Raw genomic sequence first — 20,927 nt, forward strand, 5'->3', positions numbered from 1 at the left:
TAAAAATTGCAACCTGCACTCTCTCCAATCTGGCCCAGCATCCCTCCACCCAGTTTGTCTTTACCTCTAGTGCTATTACCATCAAACATTATACCATTTCTTTATTGCTAATTAGGTATCCTCCTCCTCAAGAGCATGAGCCATTCTGGGGATTTTATCTGTTTTGTTCACTGAAGCATTCCAAGCTCCCAGAACAGCGCTTAGCACAGAGTGGGACTATAGAACTATCTGCTGAATGTGTGAAGCCCTGACAAAGGTAATGTGAAAGGACAGCACCACCCCTTCTTTTGATTTCCAAGGGCTCCAAGTTTTAGACAGCTGGAATTTTCACTGGCTCCCACTGCACACAGGCAGGAAGAACAGGACGGCATTTGCCATGTGCCACTATGACACCGCAGTCCTGAAAATGGGTGGCATTTGCATTGTCTGTGCCCAGAGGCGACCACACTTAAGGGACAGCCCACCAACATCACAAGCCCGGAAGATTCTCACTAGTTTCAGTAGGGAAGGCTCACTCCCTCTTGGTGAGCAGTCTCACCTGGCCTGCACATTGGAAATCACCAGGGAGCTTAAAAACAAAAACAGGTGGGTGAAGCCAGAGGTTGTGATTTACCTGGTATGGGATGTGGCTCTGACATGGGGGCTTTTAAGATTCCTGGATGGTTCTAATGTGCGCCCAAGCATGAGAGCCATGCTCTAAGCCAGTGCACACAAGTGTGAGACCTGTGCTCTAAGCTAGTGAGCCCGAGCGTGAGAGTCATGCTCTAAGCCAGCAAGCCCAAGTGTGAGAGCCATGCTCTCAGCCAGTGCACACACACGTGGGAGCCATGCTCTAAGCCAGTGCACACAAGCATAGGAGCCGTGCTCTAAGCCAGCACATACAAGCGTGAGAGCCATGCTCTAAGCCAGTGCACACAAGTGTGAGCCGTGCTCTAAGCTAGCGCACACAAGCGTGAGAGCCGTGCTCTAAGCCAGTGAGCCCGAGTGTGAGAGCCATGGTCTAAGCCAGTGAGCCCGAGCATGAGAGCTGTGCTGTAAGCCACTGCACACAAGTGTGAGACCCGTGCTCTAAGCTAGTGAGCCTGAGTGTGAGAGCCACGCTCTCAGCCAGCGCACACACGCGTGGGAGCTGTGCTCTAAGCCAGTGCACACAAGCATGGGAGCCGTGCTCTAAGCCAGCACATACAAGTGTGAAAGCCATGCTCTAAGCCAGTGCATACAAGTGTGAGCCATGCTCTAAGATAGCGCACACAAGCGTGAGAGCTGTGCTCTAAGTCAGCGCACACAAGTGTAAGAGCCGTGCTCTAAGCCAGTGCACACAAGTGTGAGAGCCGTGCTCTAAGCCAGTGCACACAAGCATGAGAGCCGTGCTCTAAGCCAGTGAGCCCGCGTGTGAGAGTCATGGTCTAAGCCAGTGAGCCCGAGCATGAGAGCCGTGCTGTAAGCCAGTGCACACAAGTGTGAGACCCGTGCTCTAAGCCAGTGAGCCTGAGCGTGAAAGCCGTGGTCTAAGCCAGTGAGCCCGAGCATGAGAGCCGTGCTCTAAGCCAGTGCACACAAGTGTGAGAGCCGTGCTCTAAGCCAGTGAGCCCGAGCGTGAGAGCGTGGTCTAAGCTGGTGGCCCAAGCATGAGAGCTGTGCTCTATGCCAGCACACACACACACGAGAGCCATGCTCTCAGCCAGCGCACACACGCGTGGGAGCCGTGCTCTAAGCCAGCACACACAAGTGTGAGAGCCATGCTCAAAGCCAGTGGGCCCGAGCATGAGAGCTATGCTCTAAGCCAGCACACACACACACGTGGGAGCCATGCTCTTAGCCAGGGCACGCAAGCATGGGAGCCGTGCTCTAAGCCAGTGAGCCCAAGCATGAGAGCCATGCTCTAAGCCAGCACACACAAATGTGAGAGCCGTGCTCTAAGCCAGTGAGCCCGAGCATGAGAGCTATGCTCTAAGCCAGCACACAGACACGTGGGAGCCATGCTCTTAGCCAGTGCACACAAGCATGGGAGCCGTGCTCTAAGCCAGTGAGCCCAAGCGTGAGAGCCATGCTCTAAGCCAGTGCACACAAGCGTGGGAGCCGTGCTCTAAGCCCATGAGCCCAAGTGTGAAAGCTGTGCTCTAAGCCTGTGCACACAAGTTTGAGAGCTGTGCTTTAAGCCAGTGCACACAAGCATGGGAGCCGTGCTCTAAGCCAGTAAACCCGAGTGTGAGAGCCGTGCTCTAAGCCAGTGCAGACAAATGTGACAGCCGTACTCTAAACCAGTGCCAGCTAGGGGAGGAGTGGAAATGCAGGGGTTACTGAGCAGTTAGGGAGAGGAACAATGACCAATGCATGACCAATGCATTGAGAAGTGCAGCATGCTATGAAATCAGAAGGAAAAAATGGCACAATAAACTTGAATTTCAGCATATGCTTCTCTACAGGTGAAAAGCCTTACAAGTTTTTCCTCTTATGTACAAATAAGGAATTTCAATCTTTAGATGTTTTGGAAGAAAAATCTAGAGGGAAAGGCTGCTCAACTGCACTTCAATTTTCAGGCTCTTTTTTCCTGTATTGAAGCCAGCTGCCTATTTCATTACTAAGCAATTTAGTGCTTTCCTTCCCTGCTGCAGTTCAGATCAATGGAGACAGCTTTGATATTTAGAATTTCACTCTTTGTCCTGTCTTGCAGTTGGTTTCACAATACAGAGAACCACCTGCCAAGCTGCACATTTCTACTGTTTCTACGGCTGGCTTAGAAATACAGCAGGGTAAAGATTAGACATTGGGGATGTCAGAATGGAGATAAGAAAGAGGGAAGTGCTAGCTGTGGGGTAAGAAAATGCTAATTTACATTCTATCCTATTTGCTCCTTGAGGGCAGTAGCATGTCTTTTTTTGCATCACCCCCTATACCCAGAATGGTGCAACGCACGTGGTAAACCTCAGTAAACATTTGTGGAATTATTATTAAGCAAGCATAACCTTTTACCCTTTGTGAAGCATTTTCAGTTTACAAGGTGCTTTCCAGAGTACCTCACTGACTCCACAGCAGCTCTATGACATAGGTGGGGGCTGTTCTTTTCACCTTCCATCAAGGACATGTGGGCTCAGAGAGGTTGGCTGATACTCCAGGGGTCACATCATGATTTAGAGGTAGACTGGGGAGTGAGAACCCCGCCTCTCACAGCCTTTTCCACTTTATGAAACAGTTAGTAAATGGTGTCTTAAACTACAGGAGTTCAGCATTGTGAAGTCTAGTTCTATCTCCACACCATGTCTTCTGGGAGGAAAAAATTTAGTATTGTTTAAACATGAGATCAGATGACACTTTACCAGCACAGAGGGACTTTGCAGGCCACTAGTGTAAATACCCTTAGCGTTTCAACTTGCTTAAAATTTAAACCTTGTCAATAATTTATACATTTCCTCAAAAATTAAAATAGCATTTCCAGGTCTCCTCCTTGGTGCTGCCTGGGCCCTGAAACTTGACATCACGACAGGAGAACCTGGATGTATGGGCGCCAGAAGGGCAGTCTGTCCAAATTCGGTGTAACTAGGGAGCTGGGGCCTTGGCTCCTGGGGCAGAGGGCCAGGGCCAGTGTTGGCCCCAGGAAGTCCCTAGCACACTCCATTCAGGAGCTGGAGTGCATGGGGTTGCAGGGCGCCCTGTATGCTCTGTCTGCGTATGTTTTGTTGTTAAATGAAAGTATAAATCCTACAAAAAAAAAAAAATGTTCCACATTTCTAAAGAAATACAGAAATTAACAACATGGAACTCCAACAGGAGTGCTGAGTGGCTGAAAGCCCCAGAGTGGGAAGGAAGGAGCGGCCAGACCTTGCTACCAGCTGCCCAGAGGGTACCTTGGCCCCTGCTGAGGGTCCCAGTGTCCCAGGACATCTCTGCAGCCACCGGGCCAGAGAGAGGACGGTTTTCTTCTAACATGGCTGTTTTGATTTAGAAACAGGACAAATACACTGCTTAAATACCTTTATTATTTTTAAAAATTATTTATTGATAGCTCTGCAAAATACTTCTTTCATCCCGAACTCTCAAACTCTTCCCACATGTCCTCCATAAAGAAACAAAACAGTCATACCTTGCGCCCATTCAGATCTAATTTTTAAAAACATGTAAGATCCCAAATCAAATCTTATTTCTCTTCTTCAGAATGTGTTAGTAATTTTAAACCACAGTACAACATACTCAATGGCATTTCTTTCTAAAAAATTAGCTTATCAGACTATTTTATGTGAAAAAAAAATCAATTCAAGGCCTTAGAGAGAACATAAATTCCCTGTTTCTAAAAGCAAAAGACACTGGAACACCTCTGCTCCCCTGGAGTTTGTGATTCCAACATCGCCAAACAAAACCAGCACAGACAGATTTTCTACTTAGCATTAGGCATGGTTTAGTCACTTTAGGACGGCAGCGGAAACAGTCTACAATGCTTGAAGGGTGGGAATAACTCCAGCCCGCAGTGACCAGACTGGGGAACGCATGATGGAAGTTTTCTGAGCAGTGGAGGAAGAGCAGCCAATTCCAAGGACCCACCTCCTGTCGGGTCTGTTTGGTGTGGAGGAAGACAGCAGAAAATCTGCAGTCCGCACTACCTTCTTAGTGATGGATACAAATGTCAACCAAAAACGTCAACCAAAAATATTGCACATAGTAGCAGAGTCATGTAAACCACTGAGAAAGTTCAGAAAAGGACAAAAGTTAACTACAAATGGAGCTAATTTCCCAAAGTTCCTTTGGGAACTGGCTGGAAGAAGTAAGCTCTCTGAGGGAAAGAAGGGTCAATGTCAATCACCTGGGAGTTTCGGAGTGGAAGTGAGAAATACTTAATCCCTTCCCCATCCATGGTGGGCAGAATTCATCACAGATGTGTCCAAAAGATCTAGTAAAGCTATCACTTCATTTTTCCCCCAACACAACAGGTACATCTCATTACCTAACTTAAAAAATCCTACAATAGAACCTTGCTTATTCCCATTTGGCTAGCTGAACATCAGCAATTCTTGGAAATGTCCCTCCCTGCCTACTCAACCTACCCCTCAAAGCCACACATACATGCTCCTAGCAAGCCTGGAGGGTGACTTCACCCTCAGCGCCCTGAGCAAAGCCTGTGTCTTTTGAGGAGGCTTGCAAAATACAGGAGATACTGACCCTTGGGCCATGAGGGGTAAACTGACATGAAAGCAAAGAGCCTATGGGAATCAAGAAACCAGCACAGCCCTGGCCCCGCCTTCATTCTTCAACAACATTCGCCAGGGTAACTCTGAAGCTACGGTGGGAGCACCTGCTCATTTGTGTGCAATCAGCTGGGTTTGACTAGAGCCAGTCTTTTTTTTAATTTCAAAATCAAGAAAACTTTTCTGACTCATCTCTGGGAACGGATGAGTTATTTCCCACCTAAGACACTAGGACAAATTTTTAGGGTTCCAAGGCCCTGACCTTACTAAATGGGGTGGTCACACTTCTGCACAAATTTAATATGACAAGGACCCACTGACTACTGTCCCACATTTGTCTCACGTAAGCCTTCCCCTAACATTCCATCTCAGTAATATACAGTACTGTATCATTAAAAGGAAAGTCACTTTATTTTAACAATAAAAAGATTTCCTCAGTACTCATCTAACCCAAAGGCTTTGTCTTCTCAGACCAGTGGACAGGCAACCTTCAAGTTCCTCTGCTCCCATGGGTTCTAATGCTCTTTTGTCTTAAAGCTTTCCCTCCTGTACTCTGAGAAGTCTTGCAAGCCACCAGAAAATGCCAACCCCTGCAAAGCCCTGCCCATCTTTGTGGCTATAGCTGATGCCAACCTGTTAAGCTTTTTAAACATTTAAAAAACAAAATCAAAACAAACAAAAGCACGCACACACACACACTTTGGCACATGAGCCTCGAGCTACTTAAGCATGTTCATGTTCCCACCCCTCTCTGCGCCCCTGCATTTCAGAAGAACTTCGGCTCCTTCAGCCAGACACAAGGCTGCCATGAAGACTGTTGTCTGGAGTCGCAAAAGGAGGAGGGTACAAATGCTAAACTGGCCCCAAAATAGCTCTCATGTTTAGTACTATATGCAATGCTGCAAACTTTTGTACCAGGATGACTAATTTCAAAACTGCTGGTTGATTAAATATACACATACATATAGATATAGGTATAAAAATTACTAAGTCAACATTTGTTGTTTTCAATGTGAAAACAATAAAATGTAATTCTGAATAATTGTGCATTTGCCAAGGGTCCTTGTTCAAGGACCATAAAAATAATTTTGTAATAAAAAATCTCTTATTTTAATTAAGTTTAGTACTGCCCTCAAGTTCAAAAGTTTGGAGCAAACGTACTGAGCAGGCAGGATTGGAATCTGCTCCTGCCAGTGACCTGGAAGCCTTAAATTTAGTGACCACCATGGCAGGCCCGGAACCCACAGCCACTTACTAGCTTTGTGCTGTTAACATCACGGCTGGGCAGCGCTAGCTGACCCCACCAACCAATCAGAACTGAGACTGATTAGGCCGGGTGGGGCCGGCTTGCCAGCTCCCTGCAGAGCTCTGAAGGCACAGGTGGGCTTGGGCTCGGCCTTCTCTGAACTACCAGATCAAGCGACTGGGGAGGGGAGGGCCCAGGGTGGTTAGTTGGCTCTGAGGTGGGCAGAGGAGTGGGAACCGCTGAGCACGAAGGCCGAGGGTGATCTAGGGAGCTGACGTCCTCCTCAGCTGGAGGCTGGGATGGGGAAGGAACGAGCATTTCAGTGATACAGAAGTTAGCTGAGCAAGAAGGAAAAGTGCCTTTAAGGTAGCTTAAAAACAGATTAAGACCAAATTGCCACAGAGAGGAAGGAAGAGCGAGGAGCCCTTCACCTGCTGGCAACGGCTGTGCTTTCCAGCGTCTGTGGGCTCACACTCATGTTCTCTGGTGCAGTCTACTCTGAAGAGACAGGAACACATGTCCTCCTGGTTCTGGCAGGTACACATTTTCTTGGCAAAGCTCTTTTTGCCAAGTTAAGTTTTATTTGGTGGCTGTTCTGAACCATTGTCACCGGAATTCATAAATGGGTGCGCTGTGTTCAGGAACATGTGTCAGACTGAGGGACTGGTACCTGCAGCAGGGGAAAGACACAAATGGGCAGCGGTCATCTAATGCATGCCGAAAACCAAGCTCCCGAGGATGTTAGGGGATACTCCCTCCGTGCCTGAGGACTGTCACACACTTGAAATGCTGTCACCTTATGCTTCTTAAGTGGAACCTAATTTAAATTTATTTCAAACTTTTTGGTGAATCCTTCTGAACTATGTGTAAGATGAGCTGTTTTGGCATTCTGCTCCCATCAGAAGTAGTGATGGTGTTTTATACAGCACTCTCTTGCCTTTGCCCTCGTCCTCACTCCCTTGCCCTGCCTCTTCTCCTTCTAGTATTTCAGCTCCCTACATGTAGCATAAGGCTATAGGAGCCTAAGAATTTCACGGATGACATCGCACATCCCAGTCTCATAGCATCCAACAACAGCATAGAAATACATTTCATTTGACTATTCGTTTTTCCCTCTCACTTCCCCAGCTCTTCACTGTGCCTGTTAAATGTCGGGAGGTGTGAGGTGTTTGTTCCCCCACCGGGAGGTGTGTGCAGAGCCAGGCAGGAAGGGGAAGCAAGGCCTGGGCACTCCACCAACATACTAGGGTGAGAACCCCTGCGATGCTGAGAGTCGATGGGCTGGATGTTAGCTCTGTCCCTCTTGCTTCACAAAGGAGGAGGAAGAGCATGTAAAAGAAGAACACAGGTAAAACACGATTTATCTCTTTTAAAAAATGATCAAACAAGGATTATGCATTAGCCATCAGGGAAATGCAAATCAGAACCACAATGAGACACCACTTCATAGCCACTAGGATGCCTGGAATAAAAATGTCAGATAATCAGTGTTGGTGAGGACATGGAGAAATTGAAGCCCTCATACGCTGCTGTTGAAATCTAAAATGGTGCAGCCACTGTGGGAAACTGCTGGCAGTTCTTCAAAAGGTTAGACATAGAGTTACACTTGACCCAGCAATTCCACTCCTAGATATATACCCAAGAGAAATGAAAACATACATTCACGCAAAAAACTTGCATACAGATGTTCACTGCAGTATTATTCATAATAGCCAAAAGGTGGAAACAACCCAAATTTCGATGAACAGATGAATGGGTAAACAAAATGTGGTCTGTCCATACAATGGACTATTACTCAGCCATAAAAAGGAATGAAGGATTGATACATGATGGCAGGGATGAACCCTGAAAACATTATGCTGAGTGGAAAAATGCAGTCACAAAGGACCATATGTTAGAGGCCCTGAATAAGTAAAGCATTATTGAAGAAGAAGAACAAAGTGAGAGGCCTTGCACTGCCTGATTTTAGAACCTATTATACTGCTACAGTAGTCAAAAGAGCCTGGTACTGGTACAACAACAGATACATAGACCAATGGAATAGAAGTGAGAATCCAGACATAAATTCGTCTACCTACGAGCAGCCCATATTTGACAAAGGCCCAAAGTCTGTTAATTGGGGAAAAGACAGTCACTTTAACAAATGGTGCTGGCATAACTGGATATCCATCTATGAAAAACTGAAACAAGACCCATACATCACACCATGCATGAAAACGAACTCAAAATGGCTCAAAGACCTAAATATAAAATCGAAAACAATAAAGATCATGGAAGAAAAACTAGAGACAACGCTAGGAGCCCTAATACACGGCATAAACAGAATATGAACCATAAGTAACAATACACAAACACCAGAAGAAAAACTAGATAACTGGGAGCTCCTAAAAATCAAACACTTATGCTCATCAAAAGACTTCACCAAAAGAGTAAAAAGACAACTTATAGACTTGGAAAAAATTTTTGGCTATGACAAATCCGATTGGCATCTAATCTCTAAAATCTACAAGATACTGCAAAACCTTAATAACAAAAAGACAAATAACCCAATTAAAAAATAGGCAAAGGATATGAACAGGCATTTCGCCAAAGAAGACATTCAGGCGGCTAACAGACACATGAAGAAATGCTTACAATCATTAGCCATTAGAGAAATGCAAATTAAAACTACAATGAGATACCATCTCGCCCCAACAAGGCTAGCCTTAATCCCAAAATCACAAAATAATAAATGTTGGAGAGGTTGTGGAGAGACTGGAATACTTATACACTGTTGGTGGGAATGTAAAATGGTACAACCACTTTGGAAATAGATTTGGCCCCTCCTTAAAAAGCTAGAAATAGAAGTACCATAGGATCCAGCAATCCACTCCTTGGAATACGTCCTAGAGAAATAAGAGCCGTCACACAAATAGATACATGCACACCCATGTTCATTGCAGCACTGTTCACAATAGCAAAAAGATGGAAACAATCTAGGTGCCCATCAATGGACGAATGGATAAACAAATTATGGTGTATTTTCACAATGGAATACTATGCAACGATAAAGAACAACGATGAATCTGTGAAACATCTTACAACATGGAGGAATCTGGAAGGCATTATGCTGAGTGAATTTAGTCAGTCACAAAAGGACAAATATTGTTTAAGACCACTATCATAAGAACTCAAGAAAAGATTTAAACACAGAAGAAAACATTCTTTGATGGTTATGAGGGTGGGAAGGGAGGGAGAGGGGTATTCACTAACTAGATAGTAGACAAGAATTATCTTAGGTGAAGGGAAGGACAGCACAACTGGACTAAACCAAAGCTAAGAAGTTTCCTGAATACAGCCAGACACTTTGAGGGACATAGTAAGAGGGGTAGGGGTCTGAGGACCATGCTTTCAGGGTACATCTAGGTCAACTGGCATAACAAAGCTTATTAAGAGAATGTTCTGCATCCTACTTTGGTGAGTGGGGTCTAGGGTCTTAAAAGCTAGCGAGCAGCTGTAGAAGATGCATCAATTGGTCCTAACCTACCTGGAGCAAAGGAGAATGAAGAACACCAAAGTCACAAGGAAAGTATTAGCCCAAGAGACAGAAAGGGCCACGTAAACCAGAGACTGCATCAGCCTGAGACCAGAAGAACTAGATGGTGCCCGCCTACTACCAGTGACAGCCCTGACAGGGAACACAACAGAGAGTCCCTGATGGAGCAGGAGAAAAGTGGGGTGCAAAACTGAAATTCTAGTAAAAAGACCAGACTTAATGGTTTGACTGAGACTGGAGGAACACCAGAAAGCATGGCCCCTGTACTCTGTCAACCCAGAACTAAAACTATTCCAGAGGCCAACTCTTCAGACAAAGATTAGACTGGACTATGGGACATAAAATGATATTTGTGAAGAGTGTGCTTCTTAGCTCAAGTAGCTACATGAGACTAAATGGGCAGCTTCTATCTGGAGGTGAGATGAGAAGGCAGAGAGGGGCAGGAGCTAGTTGAATGGACACAGGAAATCCGGGGTGGAAAGGAGGAGTGTGCTATCATAGTATAGGGAGAGCAATTAGGGTCTCATAACAATGTATGTATGAATTTTTGTACAAGAGACTAACTTAGATTGTAAAGTTTCACTTAAAGTACAATTAAAAAAAAGAAAGTACCATATATTGTATGATTCCATTTATATGAAATGTCCAGAATAGATAATCGATAGAGACAGAAAATAGATAAGTGGTTCCCTAGGTTAGGACTGTTGGGGAGGGGGCTGGTAGAAATGGGGAGTGACTGCTAACATTTTTGGAATGATGAAAATGTTCTAAACTTCATGGTGGTGGTGGTTGCACAAGTCTGTGAGTACACTAAAAGACACTGAGTTGTACACTTCAAATAACTGGTAATATTGTTAAAAAAATAGAATTATGAAAAGTTTTAAAGCTAATTTGAAAACAGAACTGAAAGTCTAGTAATAATGCCCACAGGGTGGATATTTATTTGCAGATACAATTTTGCTGCCACTACACAAGGAACTTGAGTCATTCCAGGGCAGGACCACCAAAGTGTGAAAGACGTGAAGGGGCTGCACCGAGAGGGAGCTAGACACCCATGACATGGCTCACACCCCAGTCACAGCAGCAAGGAGACAGGAGAGGCTCAAGAAGGGGACCAAAGCTAGCACCTGCGGGGCTTTCAGCCCTTCACCTTGGATAAGGCAGGGCAGGGCTACCGGCTCCCACAGGCTCCTGGGTCATCAGACTGAATCAAGTGCATGTGGGAGCAATGTCTGAGGACTGAGACCACAAAAATGAAAACGCCAACAGCAAAAGCCACACTGCCCACCATCAGGTCTTAAATTTTAGTTACTGCTTTAACTTGGGAGGAATAAATACAAAACCATCAAGACTGAAACACTGCCAAAAAATTGGTAGGAAGTATTTAGCAATAAGTTAGGAGTCTCTGGGTGGTGCAAATGGTTAAGTGCTTGACTACTAATAGAAAGGTTGGCAATTCAAACCCATCCAGAGGTGCCTGGAAGAAAGGCCTGGCAATCTGGTTCTGAAAGGTCACAGCCATGAAAATCCTGTGGAGCAGTTCTACTCTGTACACATGGGCTGGCCATGAGTTGGAATCAGCTCCCTGGCAACTGTCCCCACCCCCCTTTATCTAGAACTTCATTTTCTTCTTGTTTTCTCTGCTCTGTGTGGGCTTTGGAGCAACTGAGAGCATTTAAATTGGCCTCAGCATCTAAATAAAGCATGAATCTATGGAGAAGAGATTTTCTTTTGTGTTTGGTAAGCTGGGGGAGAGCCAGGGAGCAGCAAGACACTGCCTCTGCTTCTGGGGTCTCTTACCATTCTGAACTCCGATGGTAGTAGTAGCCCTCAATGGAGGCTGCTGACTTCTGGAAGCAGATGTAATAGAACCCGGCAAAGGAAGCACCACTGATATCTTTGATCGTGTGGTCTGGGACCAGGAACTGCTCCTGCACACAGATAGGAGGTGATTAGCATGAAGTGTTTTCCAATAACCACGGTGACTACTTGGGGGAAAAACACTATCCACAGTCCAGTTCGGACTTATGGGTGACAGCGAGCCTCTGGTTTCAGCCTGATTCTGAAGAGCATCCCTGTGCCACTGGAGTACTCTACACACCAAAGCTACAAACCATCCTGAGCTCACTAAGATCAGCAAATAAGAGAAGGTAACCATGGTCTAAACATCTGAGTGTTAAAACAAATACCTTTCAGAGACTACAGGCAGAATGACCTGAGAAAAGCAGGTTTATGCCCCACCCAGGGACTGCCACTAAGTTCCTGACCATCTCTAGAACAGCAAGTCACTTCGTTGGTCTGGAGGTCATTCTGAGGGCAGCTCAATCACCAGTAGCCCCCATAACACCCCCTCAAAAAGTTCTACTGCATCCACAGCAACCAGAACAGCACCACTCTAGATCAGGCACCTTATGAAAGAGGCAAGTTTCTTTTCTCTGGCCAGAGGCAAGGGCTGCAAAGCTGCGCCTGAGAGCCCAGCTTCTAGGAGACCAGGCTAGGCCTCAGGGCCTCAGGGGGGCTGCTAAAAGCCCACAGGGGAGTCACCTGGAGAAATTCTTTGGAGACAAAACAACTTCACTGCTGTTTTGATTTCAACACACTCTCCTACCCCTTCCTCAACCTTGGAAATTGTCGTTTTTAACAATTAAAGTGAAGTAAAATTACTCTTAGAACTTTACAAAAGACTTCCTCTAATTGGTTAATTGTCCTATTTCCCACTAGGTGGTGAGCCAAAAATGTCTATTGAAAGAACAATGGCCCACACCCCTCCTCAAATTATTAGATATACAAAGTAAATACTAGAAATGACCGCCCTAAAGGAACTGACTGTAAAAAGTTGGCAAGATTTCAAGACAAAACAATTTTTTCCCACAGCTTGGGGGCTGGGGTTTATGTATGCTCACAGAGTTACTTAACAGCTTTGTGCTTTTGCTATCAAATAAGAGAAGCTGTAGCGAGGCAAGTACCATGCCACAAAATCAGGCAGCGCAAATGTGCTCTCAGCCAAGAGCTAGCTAGTCCACTGAGTGCAGCCAGATGGACTTCTTTGAGAGTTGGTCAGTGAAAATCCCAAATTCCATTCCAGGCCCATCATTTCTGATTGAAGGGAGCTGGCAGAGTTGAGGCTGCACGGAGCCCAAGAGGACAGAGGTGGTGGAGGACAGCAGTCGTGTAAAGGGTGCTGTCGTATGCTGCTGAACATCGTGTGCAATGATGACTGTGTTCAAAGGCAGTCTGGCTCTCCCCTTAATCCACACAACACTGGGAATGATGTAACCTGAAGGCTCAAAAAGATTTCTGGGTGGGAGAAAGGAAACGGAGAAGGCACAGACGTCTGAGGGTGACCACCACCAAGAACTATCTGCTGGTCACTCAAGTAGTTTAACTAGAGAAACCATTTGGAAGTCAGTGTGATGGTACATGCTCTGAAGCATGTCTGCTTTACACAAGTGTATAAAGACACTCCCACGAGACCCTATGGAACCAACACTGTGCCAGGGAGCCCTGGTCGGGAGGCGCCCTCGGCAGAGCAGCCACAGTATACACCACAGGGGGGCCTTACCTTCCACCTCATGAAGACATAATCCCCATTCTTCAGCTCTTCATAATCAAAGTCATCAGAATTAAATGATTTTGCATACTGATAAAAAGCCAGAAACTTGCCCTGAAAGCAAAAAGGAGTATAATAATAGATCAACAGAGGGAGAGGCCACCATGCCCAGGTGTGATTAATGTTTCAAATGCAGGACGGCATTTGATGGGGCTCCAGACCAGGGTCCTGGAGGCCAGCTGACGGGAGAGAGCCTTTTATCCACCCATCTTCCCAAGACATGGCTGGGGAAAGGCCAAAGGATGGAAATGAGTGTCAGGATTACTAGGGACCAGGCAATCCTAGGAACCTTCTCTTGGAACACCTTACCAAAAACAAACAAAAGCCAAGAACAATTAATTAGGAGATCTCTGTAAGTGAATCAACAGTAGCAAAGAGTGATGCAAAACAACCTATCAACAGCCTAAACGGCCAGCCACAGTGGGGAAAGGGGCTAGCAAATGTTGGAGCTTAGACATGATGTGACGGTTGGGCCAGCACATTAAGCAGAATCAGGAAGTAGGTAATATACTGTTAAGTTAAAAAGTAGACTAAAAACATAATATGCATTACGTTTGTAACTATGTAAAATTAGGTCATACGTGCCAGGACTAAAAGGAAATGATAAAAAATTAAAATAGTTGTATCAGAGTGGTGGAATTAGGGATGACTTCTTTTTCTAGAAAATTTCCTTTAATGCTGTTCTGTCTTTGCCTTTTTGATAATAAAGGTTTTATGATAATAAAGAATGGGAAGCAACTTAAATGGCCTACTAGGCAACCACTAAATAAGATATTGTATCTAAAATGTCAATAATACATCATTAAGTGAAATAGGTGGGTTATGAAACTATCTTATGATCCTCTTTTTGTTAAAAAAAAAAGTATATATACATAAAGGAAATTCAGAAAAGGGTTAACAGCTATTTTAGCTTTAGGTATTGTCATTATAGATTTTTTTTCCCCCTTTTGCTTTTCTGTATTTTTAAAAAATTTAAAATAAGCATGTATTAATTTTGTAAGAAAACATTTTAAATAAAAATTCAAATATGGAGGTATTAAGCCATATTTTCATTCTGAGTAAATTAAATATATGGAATCTTGAACTTCACAATACCACCATCTTTAACTACAGAAAATTTGAGGGTGCAATACATCTGATTATAGTTTACAATGGAAAAATGATACCATAGGTGAGGTTTATTACACATCATAATCCCAAGACAAACTGAGGCCCAGTACAGAGCCCTAGTGTCCCCTGTGGGAATCTGGGAATCCTAAGAAGTGAGCTGGGGAGTTATGGGAAATGCCAAGAGTCCTGCACAGGTAGACAGAACTGCTGGAGAAGGAGAATTCTGCAGGCCCAGCTCCCTGTCACTGTCACACTGAGCATGTCAGTGCCAAGGGTGACCCTGTCAGTCTCTCTTTTACCCAAAATACTGAATCCAGTCTAGCAAAGGCTAGGGTCTCAGATAGGCTCCAGTTTTCTAATGGAAGTCAAAAGGAAAATAAGAGTTACTCTCCAGATATTTACTTTGTGGCCAACCTAGCCTAAAACTGAGTTTTCACTGGACCTCAAAGATCTTGCTTTTTGCACGACCAATTTGAAATGGAAAATAAAGTTGAATGGGAAACAGGCTCTGGTTTTACTACAAGAAAGAACTTTCTACACTAGAGCTGTCCAGGAGAGGAAGGAGTCATCTTGGCAAGGCATGGAGGAGGAGCCAGCATGAGGCAGGGCTGGGACCGGGTGGCATCAAGGAGGCCTCCCAGTCCGCTTCTGAACGCTGGGCACCATCACATAACACTCGAGTGCCCCCTGCCTTTTGGATAACTGGATCATGTTCATTCTCTTATTACAGAAACACAAATGACTGTCTGATTTTATTGTGTATTTGCTACAACAACAGTCAAAGCATGTAGCTTTTAAAAAATGTTTTAAAAAGCTCAAGTTTAAATTTAAAATCTATTGAAACTCATTATTTGATAGATGTTCCTTCCCTAACTCAAGTAAAAATCATTATTAAGCAAAGTGGCTCCTCTATATTGAAGCTAACTCAGAGACTGTCGTACCAAAATCAGGAGAGAGCTTAGACAGGAAGTTGTGAGTGGCAAGGGCAAGAATGAGGAATTTAGAATCTTCATTACTGTCACAACCATTTTTGGTTATGGGTAAGCATATTGGAATTCCTTGGTGTCTAACAAAAATTCATCATCATCATGGTCAACTATGCCAAAAAGCTATTTTGGTCTGCTGAAATATAGATTTTGAAGACACAAGATGTGTGACAACCAACGAAAAACCTCTGGAATGAAAACTAAATTGTCTTGAAGTATTTATTACTGTACATTGTCTACCAGGAGCTAGGATTAAAAGAAGCACTGTGCTTTTGCCCACACTGATAAGCCAATGGAAGGGCAGGTTTCCATTAACCACATCATTTCATGCTAACCCTAAAGTCAGAGGCAATTACCTTGGGCTTTCCCCAAGTAGGTGATTAGAAAGGAAGAATGGACAAAAGATGAACACACAGGTGGAGAGGTCAGGGGGATACTGTCAAGACACTGACAGCTAAAAGGGCTTTGGATGCAACTTTGGGGGTTGCTATCATCAGGTAACCATTTGCCACTGGAGTGGCTGGTGGGTTTGAATCGCCAACTTTTCGGTTAGTGGCTGAGTACTTACCACTGTGACACCAGGGCTCCTAAAGAAGAGCATCTAAGTATCTTAGCTCTTTTCATAAGGAGATGAACAACTGAGGTTTGTGTAGGAATAAGGGATGTTGCTAGCTCCCACCCAGCATTTCCTCAGTCCTCTGGCAGTCCCCAGATGATCCAGAGTGGGTCAAAGATTTACTCACCCAGTGTTTCCGATCAACATCTTCATCTGCATCCCACTTTCGAGTTAAGAAAGGGTGTTTTTTGCTGATTATTTCTCCTTCAAAGAAGGTTGTAAGCGTTGGGTACTCCTATGGTAAAAGGCCAAATATCAAAACAAGATGTTTTAACAAGAGCTTTAACCTTTACAAAGGGAGAATCAACCTTGCTTTAACTTCTAATACTCTGACAAAAATGATCACATTGCTAACCAACAATCCAAACCAGAGTTAAATCAAGCAATTTGCCAACAGCCTGTGGAAATGCATTTGAACTTGCCCATATACTGGAGGGTCTCTTGGGCTTTGGAGGCTTTGCCTGAAGCAGAGAACCTTTCTTCGACTTCATTTGTTATGTTCTGGTCTCTCAGAAAAAAATGTGGACTATTTGCAATACAAGTGAATTCTGAATATTCTAATATACAAAGCAGATGGTGACTCAGTGGATTTTACTTTCAAAGGTAAAAATCACAAAGAAGTGCCAAAATCACAAATATTTACAGCTAAGTCTTCCTCAAACCATGGTCTGGCCCACTGGTTCTCAAACTGGTTCAGTAGTTTGTCCTTTTCAAACCAATTATTCAAGCTTCCAGTGGGGGTGGATTTTTGGGTAGACTATTTTGAAATACAGGGGATATATTTAATTCTATCATATAAACTAAGAACAATTTATCTATTAGAGGAAATACACATAAATTGTGTCTGCAATGTAAAATCACAACCATAAAAAAAATACCACTAAAAAAAACAAACAAGAATGGGAGAAAATATTTGGGAATCAATATATATCTGATAAGGGTTTAATATCCAGAACGAATAAAGAATTCCTACAACTTAACCACAAAAAGACAAACAATCCAATTAAAAGATGGGCAAATGACTTGAATAGACATTACTCCAAAGATACATAAATGGCCAATAAACAATGAAACTTGCTCAGCTCCATTAGTTACTAGACAGATGCAAATCAAAACCACAATGAGATACTCCTTCGCATCTACTACAATGTCCATTATCAGAAAAACAGAAAATCACAAGTGTTACTGAGGATGTGGACAAACTGGAATCCTCATGCATTGCTGGTGGGAATATAAAACAGTGCAGCCCCTGTGGAAGAGTTTAGCGGTTCCTCAGAAAGTTAAACATAGAATTATCACATGACCTGGCAATTCCATTCCCACTCAAGAGACTTGAAAGCAGGGACTCAAACAGATACGTGTACACCAAAGCTCAATGCAGCATTATTCACAATAGCCAAAGGTGGAAACAACCTGAAAGTCCACCAACAGATCAATGTATAAACAAAATGTGGTGTACACATACAATGGAGTATCACTCAGCCGTAAGGAAAAATAAAGTCTTGATACATGCTACAACATGGATGGACCTTGAAAACATTATGCTAAGTAAGCCAGACACAAAAGGACAAATATTACATAATCCCACTTATATAAAATATCTGTATTAGGCAAATCAGTAGAGACAAAAGTTTATTAGTGGCTACCAGGGGTTGGGGGGCGGGGATGGGAGTTATTGATGAAGGGGTACTGAGTTTCTTTTTGAGGTGATGAAAAACTTCTAGAAATGGACAGCGGTGATAGTTGCACAACATGATGAATATAATTAATGTCACTGAATTGCACATTTTAAAAATGGTTAATATAGTTAATTTTTTTTGTTATATATATATTTCTACAATAAAATATTTTAAAAAACCAAAAGAGTAAATAATTAGGTGTCACATAATTGAAAGTACTATTGAGAAAAAAACAAAACAAAACAAGCTGTCACACTAATTTGGATGCCTGGAATACTACCATTCATTTTATTTGCTATTTGTTCATGTACTAATAAGTAGGTACCAAAGATTTAGGAAAAATTTATGGAAGAAAAAGTTAACAATGTAGAAGATATTACTTCTCTGCATTTATAAAAACCAGCCAACTCCCCACTCTGCTTAGCTTGCCAAGCCCTTGGTGTTTCTGGGGAGCAGGGCTATGAAGAGTCACTGGCCCAGCAAAGCTATGATTACAGTGCTAATACCTGGGACCACAGAGGGCTGACTTCTTCAGCTCCTAGGTCAGCCCCTCGTGTCCTCCTCACATGTTCAAAGATGGCTTCCCACTTTTCCCCACTCAGTCTGCCTGCCCTGCTTTCCTCAGCAGGCCTGCACACTGGAGCTGTGGGCTCCGTGGGCTTCCCAGGACCAGAAAACCCTCACCAGGCCTTCAGTTCACTGAAGAGGTCTGATTACAAAGAAACTGCTGAGAAGGTTTTGTTTCCTTAATAGTGAACTTTAAATACTGTAAATGTGACACCAAAAGAAATCCCACAGCCCACTTACCACAACACGTGTGCGTGCCATGTGCCTATGTAAAATGTAAAAATTAAAGAGGAGAAAGTTTCCTAAACAGAAACCTAATTTTTCAGGTATAAGCTAAATTAGACGAATAAATCTGTTCCGTCTGAGTCAGCACCACGGCTCTCAGCAGAAGCAGAGTAGTCAGTAGAGGTAAACGAGCGTTTCCTGTCACACCAGAATGCAGCCCCCTAGGCAGGCTTTTCTGGTATGTAGTCATTAATGACTTGAGACTTTTATGTTAAAAGATATACATATATTTTTTCCTTGAGTTTTTGAGCTTTAATATTTTCTCAGAACTTCCGCAAAAGGGAGAGAAGGAGAAAATGATAAAGTGGCCCTATTACAACACAACTAAATACTTGTTTTTTAAATCACCCGTTTTCGCAGTGAGTGCTTTTGCACTGACTTCTCTCTAAAAACACTTTTAGGCGGTATATCAGTGACTGCAAGCCACCCCCAAATTCTGAGAGTTAAATAAAATAAATGTCTAAGGAATAAGATTCTATATGTACAGAAGTCACCAAAAAGATAAAATATTTCTCAGGGCAAAAACGGGAAATTCAAGTGCTTGACTACAACTAAAGTGGTGGTATTTACAGAGCTAAAGAAAAAGTGTGTCAGCTGAAGAAAGTATATCAGAAAAATGAGTCAGCGCGGGAAAGCTGTTCATCAGCACCATCCACCCAGGGGCAGGCGTGGTCTTCCTTCTGTGCAGCTGGCTATCTTCAGCCACTGCAATTCCCCGACCAGCTCCCTCCACCATTCCAGGCTCACCCAGAACTGTCTAGGGATGATGCCGTAGCTTCCCATGCAGAATTGCCTTCTGGGAGATTAAAATTCAATTGGCCAGTAAGTTAATGAGAGCTTCTAGAATGTTCATGTACCTCATCTTATAAATAAGTAAACTGGACAGTGGGACCGTCTCCCTGGTTCAGAACAAGTCTACCACACCCTCAGCTGGAGCTTCCCAACCCTCCCACTGAGGAAATGAAGGCCTCCCCAAGAGAGCTCTCCCTCCCTACTGGTGGTTGGCTGTTTCAGAATCCTCCCACTCTTCACAAAGCTGGGGTTTCATTTCCCAAAGGCACACATATAAACTCTCAAGCTGTGTTAGCTTGTGAATGTGAAGTAACTAAGGCATATTATCTCTAATAATTAATTTTGCCAGATTGTATACATGAAGAAGACAACTTCTGTGACCAAAGCCCAAACCATTTAGATAATTTTAATTGAAATAAATTTTGTATTTGATATTTTAACAATTATAAATGAGAAAACAAAAATTAAAAATACAGGTATAAAATTCAATCAAATAATCATGTCACTAATTATCTACCTGTTGCCATGGAGTTGACCCCGACTCATGGCGCCCCCTTGTGTGTCCGGGTAGAACCGTGCTCCCTAAGGTTTTCAGTGGCTGATTTTTTGGACGTAGAGCGTCAGGCTTTTCTTCTGAGGTGCCTCTGGGTGGGCTCGAACCTCCAACCTTTTGGTTAGTAGCGGAGTGTGTTAACTGTTTGCACCACCCAGGGACTCTTCCTCCTCCCTAGGACTAGTTTATTCAATAGTCAGAGCAGGTATTTTCAATTCTCATTTCACAGATGAGGAAACTAAAATGAAGAGAAATTAAAGGTCATAGAGCCAGCGAATGGCAGGGCCAGAATTTCACCCCAGGTCCCTTTCTACTGCCCCATCCAGTACTTCCAAATACTGCTGGGTAATCAGGACAATGAGACTGATAACAGGCCAATAGGACACGGCAGCCAAACCAACTCAAGGCCTTCCTGTGGAGTCGGGCCACCAGCTCAGCCACCTTCTTCCTTTTCCTGTTTACTCACTAATGGGAAGGGGGAAAAAAAAAGGATGCTCCTTCTTGCTTCCTAAATTCCCATGACTGATAAGCTTTAAAAAACTGGTTCAAAGAAAGGAAAACACTTCATTTTTACACAAGAAGCTACTTCTGTTAGAAGCTGGATGATCATCTTTCATTGTTTCCATGAACTAAGGGGTTTAAACAACTTAAAAATTCTTAGTTCTTGAATAATTAATGCTTATCTCTGAAATTGTTGAAATTATGATGAGACTAGTAGCTCTATGCTTATTTTTCCCCCCAAAAGGATGAAAACAAAATCATTAGTGTTCA

At 43.6% G+C, this 20,927-nt stretch overlaps 1 protein-coding gene across 1 annotated transcript in view; it reads right to left on the minus strand.

The window, feature by feature from the left end:
- Positions 1-3,913: 3,913 nt before the first annotated feature.
- GID4 (GID complex subunit 4 homolog) overlaps positions 3,914-20,927 on the minus strand; it is a 29,301-nt gene continuing 12,287 nt past the window's right edge. Inside the window, exons 3-6 of the mRNA XM_004381006.3 lie at positions 16,408-16,515; positions 13,521-13,622; positions 11,759-11,889; positions 3,914-7,093 (exon numbers count right to left, since the gene is read on the minus strand). Coding sequence (XP_004381063.1) covers positions 7,030-7,093; positions 11,759-11,889; positions 13,521-13,622; positions 16,408-16,515 — 405 coding nt within the window. The 3' untranslated portion in view covers positions 3,914-7,029. The remainder of the gene's footprint in view (positions 7,094-11,758; positions 11,890-13,520; positions 13,623-16,407; positions 16,516-20,927) is intronic.

The sequence above is a fragment of the Trichechus manatus genome, unplaced genomic scaffold, assembly GCF_000243295.1.
Source record: "Trichechus manatus latirostris isolate Lorelei unplaced genomic scaffold, TriManLat1.0 scaffold00080, whole genome shotgun sequence".
In the NCBI taxonomy this organism is placed as follows: domain Eukaryota; kingdom Metazoa; phylum Chordata; class Mammalia; order Sirenia; family Trichechidae; genus Trichechus; species Trichechus manatus.